This window comes from Aptenodytes patagonicus, chromosome 1, assembly GCF_965638725.1.
Source record: "Aptenodytes patagonicus chromosome 1, bAptPat1.pri.cur, whole genome shotgun sequence".
In the NCBI taxonomy this organism is placed as follows: Eukaryota; Metazoa; Chordata; class Aves; order Sphenisciformes; family Spheniscidae; genus Aptenodytes; species Aptenodytes patagonicus.
The window spans coordinates 78,051,317-78,074,392 of NC_134949.1; the positions used below are offsets into that span (position 1 = coordinate 78,051,317).

General features: G+C 40.3%; 1 protein-coding gene across 5 annotated transcripts in view; it reads right to left on the minus strand.

Annotated features, from left to right (window-relative positions):
- SCUBE1 (signal peptide, CUB domain and EGF like domain containing 1) overlaps window positions 1-23,076 on the minus strand; it is a 223,332-nt gene that overhangs the window by 150,663 nt on the left and 49,593 nt on the right. For all 5 annotated transcript variants that reach the window (XM_076343880.1, XM_076343872.1, XM_076343862.1 and 2 more), the window contains exon 4: window positions 13,970-14,104. In XM_076343880.1, coding sequence (XP_076199995.1) covers window positions 13,970-14,104 — 135 coding nt within the window. The remainder of the gene's footprint in view (window positions 1-13,969; window positions 14,105-23,076) is intronic.

Consider the following 23,076-nt stretch of genomic DNA (forward strand, 5'->3'; position numbering starts at 1 on the left):
AGACTATGTAATTGCCCTGCAAGCATATTCTTCAGTACTGAACTGCCTTTAATCTACTTATCACCTATTGGTTTCTTTCTGGCACTTTTTACCCTCTTTCTCAAAGTTCTGCGTAGGTCCTAGAGACACTTCTGTCCTATAGGTTAGTGAAACGGTTTGCTAAGGTCTTCCACAGAAAGTGAAAAGTTTATGATGGTAGTACAGTTACTCACAACTTTCTTTACCTGTGCAATGGTGTAACCCAAAGAAATAATGATAATTTGCATCACCTTCTGATTCAATCTCTGTTGTTGGCAGATGCTCACCGTCTTGTGATGCTGTCTCAAATCCTACTGAAACTGCTGGGAGTTTGTGCACTTCTGAACCAGTTTGATCAGACTGGCATCTCATCTCCACTTCAGAGAGAACACTGCAGCTGTGACTGGAGCAGTCTTTAGCCTCTACAGACTTCATGGTCTAACAAAGCTATATTATTTCATCCTAGTCTCCATGTATATACCTAACTGGTATTCCATTTTTTAAAAAGAGCAAGGAGGTGAGAGGATAGGATGAATGAATATGAAGATACATTGGCAGAGCTGCACATGGAAATAAGCATGACATCCGCTAGCAGCATATCTGGTTTGTAGCCATCCCTGGCTTTAACGATCTAAGAAAAGAAAGGTGAAGAAAATCCTCTGGAAGCTATGAGCTGTTTGCAAGAGGTCAACAAGACTTTGAGGCAGTAAAGAGAGTGCAGTCAATATTGCTGTGCAAGGGTGAACATGGAAAAAGAGAATTCTTCCTGATAAGCAGCTATATTTGATTTCTATACTTTGATGAAAAGCATCAGCGAAACACTGAATATGGATTTTAATTTAGGCAGTATTTGTTGGTGGTCAAGGTAAGCAGAAAAAAATGGCAGTGTTTTTCCTGCTATCAGGTCATACTAGAAAGCAAGGAAATTCTGTTTCTGCCTGTAAATAGACTGTGGAAGTCCAAGGAGAGAATAAATATGGAACAGAAAAAATTGGATGTCGTTCAACACAGCCACACTTCTGACCACAATGTTGCTTTTGAGATAGCTCCACTTAGTATAGCTCAGCACAGAAGTATCACCATGAAGTGAGTCACAATAAACACTAAGAGAAAATGAGGCTTTCACAGGTGTTTTTAGAGGAAACGAAGAAACAAAACAACCCCATGAAATATTTAACCAAATGACACATAAATAAACTTTGAGTGCTTGGAGATAGGTTTACATTCTGGGTTTGGGCACTTGATAGCTAATAGCAAGAAGTTAATTTGATGGACACTCAGAAGTGGCACCATTTACACTAGGTCTAGAAAGCCTCAGAGTGGGGTTAAAAAACATATCCACAGTCTGGACAACAGGAAAATATCTTTAGCCACCTAATGTCCCTCTTGCATGAAACTAATGAGAACAACATAAAAAACACAAAGGGGCTTTCCTGCTCCCACCAAGCTCTACTTTTAAAGGATCTAACTACTGAGAATTACCACCAGCGTTCTTTGATTTTATTGGTTTTGTGGCATTTTACTCTACCATGGGGCTGTTTCATGGAGCATTTCAGTGAGCTCCTGACAGGTAATCCTACAGATTAATTCAGAGTTCATTTGGCCGATAAGTGGTCAGCTTCTCTGAGAGATAGCACAGGAATAACAGCTCACTCTCTCTTTCTGTGAATTCTTGGAAGATTGAACAGCACAAGGTATTTTCAACTAATGCCAGCTGAAGACAAATGGTAACTTAGCCAACTGCTAAAAAGTCATGTTGAGATCTACATAGAAAGCCTTTTCAAAATAAATCTCCAGGTAAACATACTATTCAGGATTCGAGAGAGAGAGACAGATTAGGCTAGGAAAGTATTGCTCACCAAATCCTGGTTTAAAACAGCTTATTACAAGCTTTTTTTTTAATGATATGTTTTTCAGACTCTAATTAGAGCGGAGTAATTAAATGGCCATTAAGGAAGCACTTAGGCCAAATGATAGCTTTTCCTGGGAAGCTTGGAGGGTGTTCTGAAAGCATTTTGTCTGGAGAGGCAAGGAGCAGAAACACAGTACCAGAGAAGAGCATGCAGACATGCAGCTGTCCGTAAGGGCAGGGTAGGCCAGTCTCACCTGAAGCACAGCTTGAGTGCTGCCCTTCAGCAAAGCCGGCAGGACCCTTTTTTTGTTTTGTTTGGCCTTTTCCTGGAAAACTCCCCCAACACTGAAATATTTCACCTGTGAAAGGAAACAGGCGATTCAGAAACGCCACCTGGAATACGCTCCTTGACCTGGCAAATCAGGTTTCATGTTTGAGCTGTCTCGTACTAAAGTGCCCAGTCTCTCCTCTCGTAAGGGGGCTTCATGGGCATTCATGCTACGGTGCAATATAACAGCCGCCTACGGAGGCCGACAAGGCTGCCTAACAACCACTTCCATATAGTGCCAAGGACAGTACCTCCAGGCCTAAATGTCTCAGAGTTCTGATGTTTGTTTTTTTCTATGAATTTTTTTTATATATAATTATTATTATTATTCCAGGAAAAGCAGCTACCAAAATTTGGTTTAGTGGAAAAATACACTTCTTTCAAAAATAATATTGACAACATTTGGTTGACCTGTTCAGGTAGTTGTATTCCGCCTCACTTTTCAGAACCTACACGTTCCCAGTGTCAATTTGGCTGCCTTCCCAGTACAAGGGCACAGTGCAGAGAGTCATCAAGCATCCTGAATTTCAGGAAGAAGTCAAGCTGCCTGGCACGATCAGAAATTGTTCAATTTACAACAGTGAGCCAACAGAGAACAAACAGAACAAAAAGTGTAGGGAGGAAAGGCGGGAGAGGACAGGATTTGCAAAATGCTCTGTTATCCACCCTGCTCCCTGTGCTACACTTTGATCTCTAAACATGTACATGTAATTCATCAATCACTGATGTTAAAGTGCACCAGGGATGAAAGAAGGGAATTAAATAACAGGCCAAAAGAATGGGGCTCAGGGTATCTGCATTCTGTTCCTAGTAGGAGCATACATAAAAACATACTCAGTTTTACAAAACAGATTTGGTGAAATCAACACAGTATCAATTAAACCGCATGCTCTGTCAAATGATTCCTTCACAGCTTTTCTGGAAAGCTCTTGGGATTTCTACAGCCTTCCTGTGTAACTCTAGGCCAATTATTTAACTTTTCTGCCTCCCATATCTATAACTTACAGCACATGGCATAATAGCTCCTATTTCAGAGGGGGTTTAGAGTCCTGAGGTAGTTTTTGTAGACTCCTGCGACATCCTCTAGTGAATTAGTGATTAGAAAAGCAAATAACTACGACTTCACTTCTGAAGCAGGCAGAACGAGAAATGCACAGCATAAGAACAATTCACATCGCTGCTTCCCCATCTTGGCATTTGTAGCATTCCAAACAAATGTCAGTTTAAATAACCAATTCTCATTACACTAAATACTGAAATGCCAACACCGATCATGTGAATTTCTGTCAAAAATTAATGTTTGAATAAGGAGGGTCTTAGTTTTGGCCTGTCTAGTACTTTGCAGTTTGATATGGATTGAAGATAGCAGCTATTATACTATCCTCAGCCCATGTTAACTGTGGGGAGAAAACCTGCCAACTCTGGTAAATCACCGATGTAACACAATGTTTGCAGCACACCATACTGGATACTATTGGCTTACATTGCGTGTGCAGTGATTTAGTCATCTACAAACACAGAGACGAACTTTTAAAGGAGGTGCTCCATAGCAAAGAGGGACAAAAGTGCTGTTGCTTTTACTCAAAGGTGAATGCTTTATGTTGGAACAAGAGAAGAAAGATTATCTGCAGCTTCTCAGCACTGGTATGTCAGGCAGAACCTTTTGAAAGTGCTCAATCATACTATGCATCATGCACAAAAAGCAGGTAAACTGATTCACCGCACAAGCTCAATGCTTTTATCAATGGTGAACATAGTTCAGAGAGTAACTCCAACAGCACATGATGCTCATCTCCCTGTTACACTTAATGCCTCTGTTTCTGCATTTCTTGACTCCTGGGAGAAGCAAAGGAGTCGAACCCTTGCAAGGGTATCATCCTGATCACTTGCACATGATTGCAGGTTGGCTTTGCAACCTCAGCACATGACCCATTCCACTGAGAAAAACATTCGTTTTCAAAGACGTTGCTGCAGATGGACTATACTATGACTGTACTGTGGTTTATACAGGAGAGGAGTTAGTTAGCTAAATGGAAAGAAAACTATGAGGGAGAGGATACTGAAAAGAAATTGCATTAGTGAGCCAGGGAATCAAGGAGACAGAGAAGAAGTATAGGTTTTGCCTTGTGTTAACTGTTTCACACCCTTCTTTTCTTCTTCAATCTATTCTCCTCCACTTCACCTCATTCCCACTTGGCTGTCTGTCTCTCTCCCTCCTTCTCTTACCTTCTGTTTACCTGACATACCCTTGTCTCACTCCCTTCTTCCATTGTGCCCCCTCTTAAAAATATCTCATGGTGCTACTACAATGTTTCTGCCGTGAAAGCATTCACAGTGACTATGTCTTTTGTGCTGTCCTCTGCCCTATGTTTGCCTTGTTTACTTGGGCTGTAAATTTTCCCAGTTTGTACGAGGTCTCGCACAATCTGGCTCCATTCTTGACTGGTGCTCAAGTACAAAATAATCAAAATACCATCAAGAACAGTAACAAAGCCAACAATTTTACGACCCAGATACTTCTAAGATATACAGCTTAACAGAGCATGCAAGTATTCTTAGGCTTGAAAATATTCACAGCTATTAAATACAAGCATCTTTCTTCTGATTTCCATTAACTCCTAAACTATTTCAGAATAGCTCAGAGCAACCTCAAACATAATTACATGGAATTGAATAATTAATAGAAGTCATTAAATGCATAGTATGCATACCATATACAGGAGGGTAACAGTATATATGAACAGGTATTTGGCATTCATATCTTGAATTCCTACTGGTTTATAGCCAAAAACACATTGCGGTATCAGCCTCTAGAGAGTTCCTGTTGGATCGCATCTCTGAGATTTGTCACGAATAACGGAAAAGAGGAACAGTGCCTGCAACACGGTCTGTGGCTGATTTCTCTGCATAGTGAAAAACAGGAGACATACACGGAGAGACCCATAGTGACTACAGTAGGTATGAAAGATGCTGAGCATCTTTATACAGTATTCAGAGCAGGCCCTGAATTCATCATTGTATCCCTGATGGCATGAGAGAGACACATCATGACAAATACAACATATGGTATACTTAAAACAGAGTCCATTTGTTGTGTGCATGTGTGAATGCAAGTTTTTTCCAGTACGCTCTGGCTTAATATTCTTCCCAGATCTTTCTCACCTGATGTTTCAGTCAACTGGATGCTAGAGGCCTTTAAAAAACATGTCAGTTCTTTTATTTAGTATAATCCTGCTATATCCAGAGCAGACAGTATGAACAGAACATTGGTTCGCTTCCAATGCTATTGAATGATTGAGTGTGAAAGCCCCCTTTGCATATTTTCTCTCTTTAATTTTTTTTTTAATGTACTACTTTCCAGTGTGTTTTCCCATTCGTGCGTATAGCTTTCCCATCTTGTCAGCACTGCCAGTCAGTCAGTTGCTGAGCTACAGACTGTTCACTTCACTTTCTGTCACACAGGTGTGGAGAGATTTTTGATCTGACTTACAAATTCCCTGCTCCCCCTGGCAAGCTGGCTTGCTGTCATGCTGCTGCAGGGTGTTTCAAACAGCTGCTCTTTTCAAGACACACTTCTTTGCATCTCCAGTTTGATTATTTCCTACACACTTCTTTTCCCCCTTTAGTTTCATCCTTTCCATACCAAAATGCATTGGCAATGGAGCCATGCAGAAACAACTACTGTACCATTAAACTATTTCAGACTCTGGCTCATTGAGAAATTATCTGCACGTTCTAGTTTATCACTTAGTCAGTCATGTTCAACTGTGCATCTACTTTTACTACTGTTCAAGCACTATATGCAAGTTATAGTTGCACCCTCAGTAAGTTTGCAGACGACACCAAGTTGGGCGGGAGTGTTGATCTGCTTGAGGATAGGAAGGCTCTGCAGAGGGACCTGGACAGGCTGGATCGATGGGCCAAGGCCAACTGTATGAGGTTCAACAAGGCCAAGTGCCGGGTCCTGCACTTCGGCCACAACAACCCCATGCAACACTACAGGCTTGGGGAAGAGTGGCTGGAAAGCTGCCTGTCGGAAAAGGACCTGGGGGTGCTGGTTGACAGCCGGCTGAACATGAGCCGGCAGTGTGCCCAGGCGGCCAAGAAGGCCAATGGCATCCTGGCCTGTATCAGAAATCGTGTGGCCAGCAGGAGTAGGGAAGTGATCGTGCCCCTGTACTCGGCACTGGTGAGGCCGCACCTCGAGTACTGTGTTCAGTTTTGGGCCCCTCACTACAAGAAGGACGTTGAGGTATTAGAGTGTGTCCGGAGAAGGGCAACGAAGCTGGTGAAGGGTCTGGAGAACAAGTCTTATGAGGAGCAGCTGAGGGAACTGGGGTTGTTTAGCCTGGAGAAAAGGAGGCTGAGGGGAGACCTCATCGCTCTCTACAACTACCCGAAAGGAGGTTGTAGCGAGGTGGGTGTCGGTCTCTTCTCCCAAGTAACAAGCGATAGGACGAGAGGAAATGGCCTCAAGTTGCGCCAGGGGAGGTTTAGATTGGACGCGAGGAAAAATTTCTTTACTGAAAGAGTGGTTAAACATTGGAACAGGCTGCCCAGGGAAGTGGTGGAGTCCCCATCCCTGGAGGTATTTAAAAGACGAGTAGATGAGGCACTTAGGGACATGGTTTAGTGGACATGGTGGTGTTGGGTTGACGGTTGGACTCGATGATCTTAGAGGTCTTTTCCAACCTTAATGATTCTATGATTATACATGCAACTTCTAGATTACTTACCAGTTGATGTTTTTCTAGTACATCTAGGCTTTAATTTTTTTAGTATTATTTTCTTTCTTTTTTATTTTTAAAATATTTATGTCTGTTCTGATCAGTACACTTAAATCTGGGACCTGTTACAGGACAGCTTCTGCACAACACTCTTAGAATTCAATCCCAGATTTTGGCAAAATCTGACAATCTGCTATTGTTCCTGAGCATTGGGAGATTTCTCCTTTCAGTTTCAATGAACTCACCACCACTGCATCCTGCTAACTGATTGGTTTACTACTGCATTCAATCTCAGCAGAAACAAAGCAGCAGAGGGTATTGATTACCCCACAAAATTTGGTTTTCTTTCTGAATTAAACCTAATTCAAAGTCCCAGAAAATTTTGAAGCACGGTATTTTTCCTTCGGAAGGCAAGTGAGCTATGAAACTAAGGTAGAATATGTAGAGACTTCATCATATTTTGTTGAGTACAAGTATGATATAGGTCTCAATTGGTCCCTAGGAACTCAATGAGGGCCTGCAACCAACTCTACTTGGCTGTATTTAACTCTGCAACTTGGGATATACCGAAAACTCTATCTTGATTTCATATCCTATGTAATTTCCTCACATCCTGGTTTCTATCTGGACTGCTCTGAGGAACAGGACTGCAGCTGCTCTAAAGGAGTGAATCTATCCTGCAGTTCAGACACAGTCACAAGAGCTTTAGACAATACTGTAATATTTACACCTCAGTTTTCTTACCTATAAAAGGAAGATTGCAGCCTCAGGTTTCAGATGCATTTAAAATTTTTGTAAGCCAAAAGTGACATGCCTTTGCCTCCAATTCTATGACATCCTAAGCAGTCACCATTTAAGCTGACATTTATTGAAGGCCTTAACGTGAAAAGCTGAGGGGAAAAAAAAACCAGCAAAAAACTACTGACAATTTTGATACTTAAACCCCTGCTTTTGCAGTTTTATTTGGATAGACTTAGTTTTATTTGGATAGTACTTAAAGGGCAGCTACAAAGAGGATGGAGTCTCTCTTTTCACAGGGAGCCACATGGAGAAGACAAAGGGCAATGGGTACAAGTTGCACCAGGAGAGGTTTTATCTTGACATAAGAAAGAAATTTTTTACAATGAGAGCAATCATTCACTGGAACAACCTCCACAGGGACATGGTAGAGTCCCTATTACTGGTGGTTTTCAAGATGCGACTAGACAGGGTACTAGATAATCTCATCTAGACTCCCTTTCCCACAAAAGGTTTGACGAGATGATCTGCTGAGGTCCCTTCCAACCTGGGCTGTTCTGTGATTCTATGGGACTACTTACTCTCACATCTAGTCCTAAACTTTCACCTAATATTGTTTTTATGATTATATAATTACTGCTTCCCCTCACAGCTGAACTTAAGTCAGATTTCACTTAAACTAGTTTTACACCAGTGTAACTTTACTAGTCCTAATCATGATAAATCACTGATATATGAGAGGAGGGAGATCAGGCCTAACAGACATTATTTTTTACTTATACCAGGTGTTTTCACCTGTTGCATTTTCCCTCCAGACAAATTACAAACTCCTTCCATTCCAGAGGAATGGAGAAAGCAAATGTGAGGTGCCCTTCACACAGGCTGCTGGAGCAAACAAGAATCCCTGAAACCGAAGTACAGCAATTTTTGTGGGTTATACACAGTTTTAAAAGGTTACACACTTTTAAAAGGTCACAATGAGATTTAAAATGGTTTATTAAGCCTTTTTGCCTGGATACATTCTGTATCCTATAGTCTGTGAAAGATAATCAATTGAACTATTTATTCAAAATGTATCATGGGAATGTATAAACAGACAAGTTTCTATTACACTTAGGTCATACTGCATGCAGTTTTAGGAAAAAGCTTCCAAGATTGCAAGTATGTTTGTCCAGATAAAACTTACGCTGCCTGAAAGGTTTTCTTATTATGTTATCTAAAAGCACATGAATTGATTTCCTTAAAATTTACTTTACATATATTCCTCTACTTTACAATCATATTAGGATTCCAATTTAAAAAGACAAATAGGACTGTTCTGCTCCAGTGAATGGGATGCCTGTACTTGTATATTCAAGTAATGGAGTAGTTTAACTGGCCACATCATCATGAAAGAGCTTTCATAGTTGAGATGAGAGACCTTGTACTTCATAAAGTCTGGAATGGTGCTGGCAACACTTAATTATTTAAAGTCACCCTTCCACATTAATCTAAATATGAATAGATTCTTGTGCTTTCTGTAGAAAAAGCACCTCTGTCCTCTAAAGTGCTTTGCAGAAATTCTGAGTCACAATAACCTTCTTGCCTGGAGTCCCACGAGGCATCAGCACCAGAGATGGGAATAAAGTCCAGAATCCCAACCTGTAACCTTTCCTGCACTGACTGGGGATCATGCTTCCTCCTAGGGAGTCCTAACACATTATTCTACCGCTATAAAATTGCACTGAACTAAGAAAACAGGTAAGGAATAAAAATAAATCATGGAAAGTAGGAATGAAAAAAATTGAACAAAGGTGGTTTTATAATCCTCAGAACAAGAAGAAACTTGCTAGTTTGATGTCAGCTGACCGAAGGACTCCTATGCTAGTACTGCAAAATTAACAAGGGTTTAAACATATAATCAAGTTTAACAAGTTACTATGTATCAGCACAAGCATGGTAAACCATTTCATAAGCCCACTTAGCCCATGACAAATGCAAGACAACTTGGCTTAGCATGTTTCTCTTTCCTCTGGGACTAAACTGTTACACTTTTAGTGCAGAAAGACAAGCTGGTTTTGAGACTCTTTGTAGCACAGTAATTTGCTAAGTTGTGGTGGCTTGACTTTATGTCAAACTCCCTAACTCTGCTAAGAACATAAGGCTAATGGGATAAGGGGAAGTGAAAAAGCATTTCCTTGCCAAATGGTTTTTTAACAGGCTTGAAAATGATGGTGACAACCGTGTAAAAAGCTTTTCTACTGTTTGACCAGACCATCATAATTTCCAGCCTTCTACAGCCTGGTACTCCTCCACCTCTTCTTGTCTCCACATATAGTTACCACTCCTAATTGCACCTGCCTTTTCAGTTTACTTGGCACTAGCTCTATAAAAACATTGGCAGTGAATGATTAGCCATTAGATATAAGACCATTAATATAACTATGCTTTAGGTAGACATTCAGAGGATGGAATCTAAAACGACAGAAGTCCTCCTAGCCACAGAACTCCTGAAGTATCTGCCTTGTAAGCAAACACCCTTTGTGCTTTAGGAGACTTGCCCTCTGCAGGTGGGACAGCAATGGCTTTCTATACTGCTTCAGCTGAGAATTTTAGTTGGCGAGGCAGTTTGTAGCCAGGCCTCCTGACCACAATACCTTTTATAGTTGTAATGCAAATGGGATGTACCGTACTCTTCATTCTGATCATTCTGAACTTCAGCAGAGACACAGGCATATAGCTAAACCCTGTCTATTTTGATGCTTTTAGGGCCCAATTCAGATTTTCAACCAACTTTGGTATCACTAGGACTTTAAGGATGTGCCCAGAGGCTTTGCTGAATTGGGGCTTTTGGCTTATCATCAAATTAAGGGAAAACATGCTGTAACCACTCACCTGTCATAGCTGTAGTGTATGATACTAATCTCCACATTTATTAAACACATGCTCCCTCTGGAGCTGGAGATGATACAGTAACAGCTGTTTTATTCTGGTTTCTTTTTAAGTCATGAGGAAACAAACACAAACGTGTCTCCGGTATAATTCACAGTGTTCACACCTACTGTTGCAATTAAGATGTACTAAGATAAACAACTGTTAAGTTCTCCGTATCTTTTACAATCCATTCTCTCTCCAATTCTCTCTCCCCATTGTTGCCATCATTATTGTGAGTAAACTAGTACTGAAATCTGACTCAGCAAAGGGAAATTAAATTTTATGCAAAAATAAATGAGGTAAGTTGTACTGGGCATAGTATCCTCCCAAAAGATACTGAGACTAAACAGAAGAAATCAGTAGGCCTATAATGAAGACAGTGAAATAAATCAAATACTGGGAAACCAGGGTTTGCCCTGACTTTAATGTCAGCCTGGCCTCCCGTTGGTATAAAATTCATATTTCTCTGTGGATCGTTAATCCTTTTTGTCCACAGGAAATAATAAGAACGCTTCTAGACGGCAAGCAAACATGTCATTTGGGACACAAGGATGACATTAAAAGCCCCTACCATGAACTCCAGTGTGGCTTTTAACCACAGCTTGTGGGTAGGAGCACGGTGGTACAATACACTCCCGAAACACTGGGACAGGCACAGTGCATCTCTGGAAGCTGAGGAAATTCACACAGCAGCCGACAATTTTAAGGAGGGTGCCTCATACCAGAAGACACCTTTCCCTTGGCTGGTTAGTGCAAAAAGGGACATATTCCTTCCTCTGCTCAACCCCCAGGAGACTATTCAATGCCCCTTTTTCAACTCTGAAACTACCACATCACTTGAATGTGCTGATGAGCTCAAAGCATGTGATCAGCACCAGCCTCGCTAATGGCCGAGGCAGGTGAGCTGGGCCTGCAGACAGGGCATTGCTTAGGCTTGACACTGCTCCCTCCATTCTGAACTCATCCCAAGTCCAAGTACGTCCTAAGCACCTTGCAATGCTTCTCCCTTTTTCCCAAGGCATTTGAAAACAGGAGGGAAAAGGTGGTAGCGAACTGCATGAAGAACTTTGTGGTTGATTGTTTTAGACTAGCTGAGTCCTTGAACAGACTTTAGGTAATGTCAAGGACACTGAGATTGTGTGACTGCACATGCATTTTTCAGAGACAGAAAAGTAATCCCACTGCAATTAATGGATCTTATTATGCTCAAAGTCAACAAGCTTGCTAAAGGGCTTTGGCAAGTCAGCGCCTTTGTGTTTGGATTGCAATGCTAGCTGTGTGGTGTGCCTTTGTCCACTTCAGCCTTGTTTACCAACAGAGGTATAGACACAATCTAGCCCTAGGCACAATTCTGGCTAAATATGTTGATGCGTATTTTTGCGTTCCAACAGCTTCTGTAGCGGCGCTTACAAGTGAGACAGATGAAAGTGAGTAAACACAGATATTAAAAAAGCCATGTACTTTCTCACCGTGCATGTTTACTATTTGCAGTTCAGTCACCTCTGACAACTGAAACAGATCATTTCATTTCATTTCCTTTGTCCAGCATACCCACTTGATGTATTTGTGTGGGGGATTATGGCACTACAGTGTAAAGTTTGCTGTTATTGTAAATTGGCACTTTATTTTTGAAAAGCTACAAACCATTGTTCATAAAACACTTTGCAATCACCATCAGTCTATTTGGTGGGTTGCTTGTTTTTTTTCAGATCTAAAATAATTTGAAGATGCTGCTTCAAATTAAATGTCCATGTATTATATTACATTTTCTTGGTAAACAAGTTAACACAAATACATTATTCCCATGCATGTTTATTATGTGCACACAGCAGTCAACCTTCAAGTCCTCTCCCCCAGTCCTTCCAGCAAACTAGGAATCCTCTTTGCCATAAAAACGTACCCTTTTCTCTCAATAAATCTATTCCTTAGAAGGAACCTTTGCCTTGAGAGTCTCATTTTTCATTTATTTCATTAGTTTCCATCTCAGATAACTAAATTCTCTTTTATTACAGCTGGGAATTTTTATAATGTGCAAATTGAAATAATGATTGTATCACAGTACTCTGCAAGTGGTTTTCATTAAGCCTCTAGCTACTATTCCTTGCTCTGTTGGATATCTTTGTGTCAGGGTTACTTTATACCGGACAGAAATTTGAACAATTTATGTTGAAAAGAATGACTAAAAACCTATTAGATAACAACCTTTAAAATGCACTGGTTGATGGAGCTTAATTGCATGTTCTTGTCATAATCAAAATACCTCAATTGCTTAAAACTTAACAATCATGCTAAAAAGTGCACCTGTGAATATATTCTGGAGATTCACATTTCTGAAAATCAAAATTACTACTTGTCTGTACAATTCTATGTAAGCACACACACAGTGCCAGAAATAAATTTACATTTCTGAGACGCTACACTACAACATTTTGCTTTCTTGTCAACAGAGTGACTAAATTCATACTCTATGTTCAAGTAGGATTTTCTGGTTAATTTTAGTGACTTAAAATAGTTCAGAACCATTTGTGTGGCTTGTTGAAATTTACAGCATGCTTACACTGTTGATCACCAGACTCATCTTGCTACTTTGTCATTCTGTATTGCCTATTGGTAAATGAGTTTGCTAGCGTATATTCCCATTGCTGCCAGGGTCACCAGAAGTCTGAATGAACACATAAAGAGTCCACTTAATTGCAAAGATTTATAGCTATACTGTTTTCTTTTCTCCCTTTCCACTCAAACTTGTCTCCCATGTCTGACATGTATAGAAAAGGGAGAGCTGCTTATTCTAGTCAAAATCGGCAGCAGACAAGGATCACAGTTTTGCAGGGATTCCTTATTTCTACTGCTAGTGCATAGGCAACAGAGAAGCAGTTTTCTAATCCACTTTAGACAGGGTACTGAACCAAAGAAAAATGCTATGTCAATATAATATCAGCCATCATCAGTCTGCTATGAAGCAATGAGTTACATGACTGGCGAAAAAGCATAACCTGTGTAACTTCCAGAAGCAACAAGCTGTTCATTTTGATTTAAGATACCACGCTCTCTAAGGTGGAAGACAGGTGAACTATTACACAATAAACAGATGAGAAAATTTTAAGTCTTGGAAACTCAGAAGCAAAAAGTTGCCATTTGAAAATCTGCCTCTGCCTGCCCAAAGAGCCTGCTGTTTGAACCAAGTATAATTTCTATGTCAAACTAAAGCCTTTTCCCCTATCTTATTTATGGCTCTGCTACAAGTTTGGGTAGCAGAGGAATCAATCAATTCCAACCAACCAGTGAGATGACTTTGGGAGCTCTGGGGATAAAAAAAATCCGCCCAAACAGTTTCTGAGTTTCTGATTGAACACAGTTATTCCAAAGAGCACAATTTACACACTGAAAACTTACCAACGGAGCGATGAATGCAGGTATGCTGGTTATCACTCAGAAAAAAGCCCTCTTTGCACTGACATTCATAGCTGCCCATAGTATTTACACAAATCTGCTGGCACCCTCCATTGTTATCCTGACACTCATCAACATCTAGAAGAGAGAAGGAAAAAGAAATGCAAGATAATGTACAGATTCAGAATACACATCTAGAAGAGCAAGGAATCCACGAAAAGGCACACTGTAAATTCAGCTAATGAAAACTACCCGAACCCCATCAGAGTTAATCCAAATTAATCCATCTAATTCTTTTTCCTGCATCCTAGGTTTAAACTTAACATAAAAAAAACAGTGGGGAGGGGAGTCCAGCTAAGTCTCCATGCATTCTGAGCTGCAAATTGATTTCCAATGCACAATGAATGTTAACGTCCTAAAAAGGCTGTGACCCCATCTGCCAAGTGCGGTGTTGCACTCTGTCATTCCCACTCCACTTGGAAAGACATACTTCAGGCCTACAGTAATTTCTAGCAGGGGTAGCAGGCAAACACAAAGGGCATTACTGGGTGAAAAGAGTCTTTATAGAGTTCTGGTCTTGAACAGAACAGCATGTTTCAATTACTGGAGTCATAACCCCCTACTTTGTCAGTTTGTTTAATGTTGTTTAATGAAAAGAAGGCTTCTTAAATCTAAATGTTCCACGTCTGTATTGTCATTTTAATAGGCAAATATATAAAACCACAAAGGCAGCATTAGCTACTGGCTGTTTTGAGGGTCCCTGCCTACCCCCAATCACCTCTCTTTGGCATAAAATTTTTATGCTGTTGTGTTTAACAGAGACATATGTTTCAGCATTGGGAAACTACTGCCGCTAAAAGATATCTGACCCACTTTCAACCTTGCAACTCTCCTGTTTTGTTCATAAAAGGTCTATCATATCCATTTTCTGTTCTTTCTTTGAATAAAAGCCACTTGCCACCTGAAAAATCCATGTTTTCCTTTTTTATGGAGACTCCGCAACCAGTTAGCTATTTCACAGTATGTGACAACATGTCAGCAAATGAGTTGGTGTGTGTTTTGCTTTTGTTTTGTTGTTTTTTTTTTCTGGGGGGGAAACACAACAAAGCTAAATGATCCACAACATTCAAAACCTCAGAAGAGCTGGCACAGCTCCTGCAGAAATTAATTCCTCCAGGACTGGCCACAATACACTAAGGTGAAACCAGGCTGCTTTTGCCAGTACTCTTGCAGGCAAGGCCAGGAAGCTCTGAAATGCTGGAGAAACTCAGCCGGTAACTAATGCAGGAACGCCGGCTAGTTCCAGGAGCTTGCTTGACTAAGCCTGCTATTGCTCTTTGTGCTGGTGTGCTGCCTGCACTTCATGAGACAGAAATTGTAGCTCTTTCTCACAGAGAAAAAAGGCTCTAGGGTAATTACAGCAGTACCCAGGGAAACCAGGCAGTCTCCTCCTGTCTTGAACTACAATGCAAGTGTGTAGACAGTCCTTCTCCTTTTTTTATTTACCAGGAAACGTTAAGCACTATTGCCTCACATTTTCTGCATCAAAATCCTCCCTGCCCTTAGTTCTTACTCTCTTCCAGATTTGAACCTTTTCATAACCCCATCAGAGCAGTTTGGGAGGGCATAGGAAAAGGAGAAGTGAAGACTTTCCTTGCCTACTGTAGTATAAGAAGGAAAGATAAATAAGACTTTGTGAGACCCTTCCTCTGTGAGTCAGCAGGCCTTACTGCCCTATTAGTGCCAACTCAAACTTGTTCTTTCAAAACAGCACACTGGAATCTAGATCCTCCTCTCTGGAAGATTAGTTGAACACTTACTGAAGGAAAAAGTCTCAGTTGGTACATGTACAAACCCCAAAATTTTGCTACAAAGTACGCGGCCTTCCCAGCGTTCTGTTTATACTATCACAAAGCAACTTGAACAATTGCCTTCCAGCTCTGATGAATAATCTGAAACAAATGCAATGATTTATAAACATTTTTTTCTGCTCTTGACAGCAAATGCTGGTGATTTACCACTTCCGTAAAGAGACAGCTCAATTTACCACCAAGCCCCAAATCCATATGCTGGAATAAAAGTTATTACAATTTAAACTCTTTAAAAAGCTTTACTATGAGGAATTTCTTCTAATTGTTTTCAATTACTTGCCTCAAAATTATTTTAATATGTATTTATGAAGAGGAGTTGAAGAAAGGGAGCAGCTGGGATCTAGGACTACTACATCTCTGTCTCCGTACTACATGCCTTCCAATAAATCTTGGCCTGGTGGTACAGGATTAACGATTTCTCTTCTCAGGCCTCAATCCTACTAGGGTCAGGCTTTTTGGAGCACTTTGTATTACTGCAGTCTTAAAAGGCAGTACTGCTTATTATCCACCGTATCAAGCAATCTATTGGACATGGCTGCCTGGAAAATATTTACTGAATTATTTACTTGGCAAACTTTCTTTCCAATAAAGTCACTTTATGATCAGCCTATTACTAACCCAGTTTAGAGAATGGGGTAAAAAAGTCTTCTGAAGTTAGGAGAGAGAACTCCATCGACTCCAATGAGCTCAAGCTTTGGTAGATCAGGCAGAATAATTGCTTCGTGCATCTGAATTTTTTCAAAGCTCACAAATGAAATAGCTGCCAAAGAGGCTTTTTCTTTCTTTCATTGTTTGTGCAACCCTCGTTCAATGCAGCTCAAGTTACCCAGCTGAACGTGTAAACATCAGTAATGCAGCATATGTGAGACTGCATTTTGGACCAGATTTTCTAGAGATTAAGCTCCACACAAACACCAAAATTAGTAGCCAGGTTTTCAATAAAGCTCTTCTGGCTCCAGTTTTGGAGGCTCTACATGTCAAATTGAGCAGCTGACTGTTTTGAAAAACTGAGGGTGGATCCTCAGGAGCTTTAATTGTTGCCACTCTGTGTGACAGTTTACACCTGCTGGAGACCTGCACCCCAGGGCCTAACTCTAGATAGAGGAAAAAAGTCACTTATGATGTAAAATCCCTTCACTCAAACATCTACTCTAAGCCCTGACTAAACCCGTTTTAAAAACTTTTAAACCTATTGAGCACAAATACAAAGCTCACTTTCTTTATTACTCTACTCTTTATAAAAATGAGTATTTTTTTTTTAGAGCAAACAGACATGTCTTCTTTGGCAACCTTTTGCACAAAATCAGCTACCGCTGGTCATCTTTTCCAGGACCAGGGTTGTCTCCCTGAGGACAGCAGCCCCAAGGCAGCAGGTGCAGGTCTCCCTTCCTTTAAACTGGTGTATGGAAACTCAAATCCATTTCCTAGGCTCCTTATCTGGCAACAGTTCTTTCATCCAGCTTGGCCTCACCACCTGACAGTGTGCTGATTCCTAGAGTACATTATCCACTGCTTACAGCAGAGGTGAGACTCAAAATCCTACTGATGATCCCAGGGTGGAAGCTGGAGCAAGGTTTCAGCAAACCTACACAATCCAAACTCACAAAAAGATGTAAAGAGGTTCTCATCTGAGCTGAGCTCAGATGATTATCCCACATGGCTGCTCCAACCCTCATCCTCAAAAAGAGGAGGAAAAACTAGGAGAAAGTGAATATATGTCCTTAAGCCATTCTCTGTAACCCTCATCACAAAGAACTGCCCTGTGATTACATCTACCAAAGACAATCCCTGACAGAAGCATCTAGAAATAACTCAGTTTCCACAGCCCTTAACTACTCCTTACCAGCACAAATAAATAGCTAAGATGACAATCAGCACAAGAGCTAGAATTGCTTATACAGAGTTTAGACCAGAGTGACAAACCTATGTTTCCAGGGAGATGAGGGCCTGGACTTCAAATTGGCCAGTCATCATCAAGGACAACAAGGAACAAGGGAAGAGCCAGCTCAGGGGGAGGCTGGGAAAGGAGAAGTATCTTTCAAAAGAGAAGGAGAGATAATGGATGCATATATACATACATACATATATAGATATATCTATATCTATATATCAGAAGCATTATGAAAATTAATGCATACATGAATTTGCATAAGATCTCTAGCTTTTTAGCCCACCGCCTTCACATAATCAAACTTGTGTTCTGTATCTTGGTAAGATGAGATCCTCTAGAGAGCGGTAGTGTGGAACAGTATCAAAGGGTAGGAAACATTACAGTTGATAAGGATGGATGTTTTATTTATTAAATAAACAAATGCTTTCGGGTTCTCATTTAATTTATCTGATGAACTTTTCAAACTAGCTCCACTGGTATTTCACCCTGATCTGACTCAGAGCTTCCCGCAGTATTTGGCCTAAAGAAGCTATTCTGATCAAGTGTCTTGTTTGGATACCATCGAGGGAGAAAGGTCTGCTAAGGGTACCTGAAACCAAAACCACAAGCAGGAAGATACAAAAGTGGAAACGCTACACAGAGTCAATGTCAAGAACAGTATGCCCACTATCCACTTCCTCCCATGATCTTCTCTTCCTTCCTTCTGACATTTTTCTTTCACGTCAGCATTTTCATAAGCACTTAAGCCCCTCAGAAATTTGAGTCTCATCTTCAAAGTCTCCAAAGCATTTGGGAGCCACAGTACAATTCACTTATTATAGCATTAAGATTCTTTGGAGACTTCTCAAAACAGGACTTTGACTCATGATCCAGGGAGCTGATTCTTCTAGTTTTTCTCTAAGCTACTCTTTCTTTAAAACTTTCGGAAGATTTCTCTAAGATGCCTATTTTACCAGTGCAGAAAGTCGTGATAGAGAGATGAACTACTGATAGCAATACTGCAGACTTTCCTCAAATGTTAGCAAGAAAACACTGCTGAGGATATCTTGTAAGAGAAATGATTAGTTACTGCAAACTCAGAAAATATGAGTGCCTGATTCTGGAATTTTAAAATCATTACATTCTGAATATTTCTAGTCAGAAAGCTGGCTGAAAGTCTCATTAAAAAATCACATTCCTGGATTTACCGTAGTCATAGTTCTATCAAAAGAACATCTAGCCCAGCATCCTCTCTTTGACACTCTTTGATACTCAGGAGAAGACTGTAGAGATGGGACAGAACCATTGCTGGCATGCTCTCCCAGCTTTCAGCAATCGCGTACCTATTAACCTTCCTAAACCACTTGCTAGACCATTGTCACTGCTGGATCTTTCCTGCATGAATTTGTCTAATCTCTTCTGAACCCAACATGATGGGGCAATTACTTCTGCAATTTAATTATGAGTTACATTAAAAAGACATCCTTTTGTTTATTTCAAACATGCTGCTTCATAGTCTGAACGAATGCCCCCTAATCCCATTATTGTGAGAAACAGTAAATATTCATTCCCTACTTGCCTTTTCTGCATCTTTCTTGATCTTACAGATCCCCCTCAGCCTCATACTGTCTACCTCATCTATTTTGAGCCCTGAAGCACAGCAATACACAAATATGAAAATTACAGAGACAATTCGAATGACTTCGGTATATCATGTTTAAAACAAAAAGTGCTCATTTCTAGAAGTTAACCTTAATGACAGCAACATTTGGCACATATTCTTCTTACTTCTCTATTCCATCCCCTCCAAGTACCATGATGCTCTATTGGAGTGGGTGTCTTGGAAGATCTGATTTCAAGATAGCTGTGGAAGCCCAAAGAGTAAATCCGGCAAGTAGGAGTGATGCAAGCGGTACCAGATTAGAGGTTGTAGGCAGGTGTTCCTGCTGGAATGGTCATACAAGTAGCAACATGCTGTCAAGGTAGGGAGGGTGATACATTGCATCAGCTGAGGGGGCCATGGAAACAGGAATCATTGCTAATTGAAATAACTGCTAAACCATCTTTCTTAAACCAACTTTATATGAGCATACAAAGGGAAATACTAGAAGACAGAGACACCACTACCTACATACACAGCATTGATATCTCCAGGAGATCTGAAATCAGACTTCACCAAGAATTTAGAAGCAAGGTCCAAATTTTATACTATTTGCACATAAGGCTAGAATTTTGCTTTTTGTCCCCTTCTTTCAGAAACTGAAAAATGTGGTGAAGAAAAGGAAAAAGAACACCACACCCTTGAATTCAGTACTTCATTCACTACCACAGTTGCAGAAATCTTCACTAGAGCCCTTGCTGAGAAAAGATCCACTTGCAAAAAACCAGAACCTACAGCAGTGAATGTTTACTGCAGTAGACATTAAAAAAACCAAAAAGTGTGAAAAATTACCTTTCCCTGAAAAATAATGCAGATTTTACAGAAAAGAAACATGAAGTACTGATCACAAGGATGCTCTTGGGTGATGAATACTAAAATAATTCTAAAATGATCAATGAATTGATCCGTAGAACCACTCTTTTCTTATGTACAAGGATACAACACCTAAAATGATGCCCATGATCGGTCCCGGAGAATCCCGTCTCTTAATGGGCTACAATCACCTATCACCTCAACACCCACTGACTAGGCTTCTTGTTTGCCTGCACAGTTATAGATTGTGCGCAACTTGAAAAGGAATGCTTAAAATCTTTTTTCTGTAGCTATTTTGTGACACACAGTGGAATTCTTTAAATTTCACACTACACAAACACAGTGTAAATGTGGCTGCAACAGACTTCTTTGCTATGTATAGCATAGGAAATATTCATTCCACGCAAGAGCTTAACCCTGCTGCATGTGATGCCTGCCCATTTGCTGAGCTGAAGTAAACAGCCCCATGGACATTGCGCGAATGTTGCATCAAGGTCAAGTCTCTTAACGTCACTTGTTTATTCCTTTCTTAAACAACTGGGCACCACCGTCAGCCCTTTTAAGACACCAAAACCCTTTTTGCAGCTTTTAGCATTTCCAAAAGAAACATCCAAGCCCCATAATGCGACATCTTAGTTGTAGCTTCTATCCTCTCACTTGGTAATCACGTCTATTTTTCAGACAGACACATACACATGGTGACCTCCTGACAACAGTGCCTAAACACAACAAAGTTCCCAATCAATTTTTTTTTTTTTAATAAGTTAGGCATTCTTCTGATACAGGGCTTTAAAACAATTTTGTATGAATTTGATCCTGGTTCTTTTCATCTACAGTGCCACTGTCCAGGGAACGCCAGCAGCCTCCAGCTTGGCACGAGGCTCGTAAGATGAGGCTCGGACAGCCCCAGCCCCATTAGCAATAAGCTTGCAGTTCCCACTGACGTCTAGCTGCATGTAGGGCACTCCAAGTTGCAATGTTGGATTAACAATCCTCCACAAACTAGAAGGAGGGAAGTTAATTACAGATGCAAACAAGCAACAGTCTTGATCAACTGAAGGAAAAATTTGGAACCAATTGAGTAAATTATCCAGTCTATTATGATAATGTCCCTTACTTTGTCTTACCCCTGGGCTTTCTCTGGAGCATCATTAACTGCTGCAGGCTCAACTGAAGCAGTATTCTATATCCTTCTTCCAAGATAACTACTGCTTATACCTGCTTCCTTTTCCATCTACTTATAGACCCTGCCAGAATCAGAAAAATCTGGTTTGGGTTAATTCAAAACTGCTTTTTTGTTTGTTTGTTTTGATTTTTTTTTTCTTACAGAAATGAAACATATTTTGTTGTGGGTCAAACAAAGCATATAACTTAACATGAAACATGAAACAATATTTTCATTTCAAGTTGGTAACATTTTCCGGGTCTATACAACATGAAGCATTTTGTTCCTGAGCTCTGGTAATAAAAGCCAAGGAAATGGCTAGATTCATGTTTTTCTTTGTTATCTAACAGTAACACAGTAGGGGAATCTCTAGATTCAGATGAGGGATTTTAAACTAAGCACTGCAGCATCCAGTAGGCTATGAAGTCATTCTTACTCTCTGTATCGATAATACTTGAAGTCCATGAAAAGTGGAAGAAATGGGAGAGTCTGAAGCACAACCTTCAACACACTGAAAAGAGAACTGTATCAGGAGTTGAGAAACACTGGCTTACTTAGGTGCATATCTATGCATTAAACTTCTGGGGAACAGGAAAATGCTGAAAATGTTTTGGAAGTGCTGAAATTGCTCCTGTAGGTCATATCAAAACAATCAAATTTTCCTGAAAGTATCTCCATTGGTGAAAAGTGTTTTGTAAATGCAACCTCCGTTTCTGAATAGTTTCAGTAGGTACGTTTTCAGTGAATGAATGCTTCATTTGGCACAAAACGTTTGGGCAAATGGGCATTTATGCCACCGGGGAAACTAGTTCAGCATTTCCACTCTCCTAAACATGAGTAACACAAAAAGCAATATTTAGAACAAATATTTTCTCTGATTTTTCTTGACAGAAATACCTGAAAGATATTCAAGATCTTACAGTAAACATTCATTTCTTTTTTATATGGAATAGCAATACTAGCTTACCACTCAACCTAGTTGTGCTATGTTACACAGTACAAGCTGGATTGGTCGGTTGGTTTGTTTTGACTACCTGGTTTTAAGAAAACAGCCTTAGAAAACAGTTGGACACCTGTGCACCAGGTAAGCAGCAGCCACCCATTAGTACATGTAAGCTGCAGTAAATTGTGTTAGTGCCATGCAACTCAACAGATGAACACCATCAGCCACATGCACCTCTTAGAAAGAGAGATCAGCATTGTCTCGATTGGTAAGAGTGCTGGGAATTATCAATGAAAAGCAACAGAGGTCAAAAAACCTGACTTCAGGAGCATCGTGACTATATAAAGAAGGCATGAATTTAGTAAGTTTGGAGCTGGCGTGGTAGTGTAAAGCCAAGACAAACAAACAAAGAACCCAAAATAAATCAAAACAAACAACCACCTCATCCCCACCTTCCCCATGAAATTCACCAGAGCTGTATATTCTTTTCACCAGCACCTGGGAACACATAAATGCGTTTCTATAACAGCTATACAACAGTGTGCATTTTTTCTTAAATCAAAGCACTTAAGAGTCATGGTCTTCTGTTATCAGTGTCCAATATATGAAGTTAATGCATCTACTCACTTTGCAGTTGCAACAGATAGATTAAATGCATATACAAGAGAGAAAACCTTGTGTTTCATGCACAAGTTAATCTGTAAATGACAGGAATCATGCAGAGCTTTCTATGGGCAACTTATTCCACTAAGAGCCTTCTTACCTTTTACTCTAAGATATCTGATATT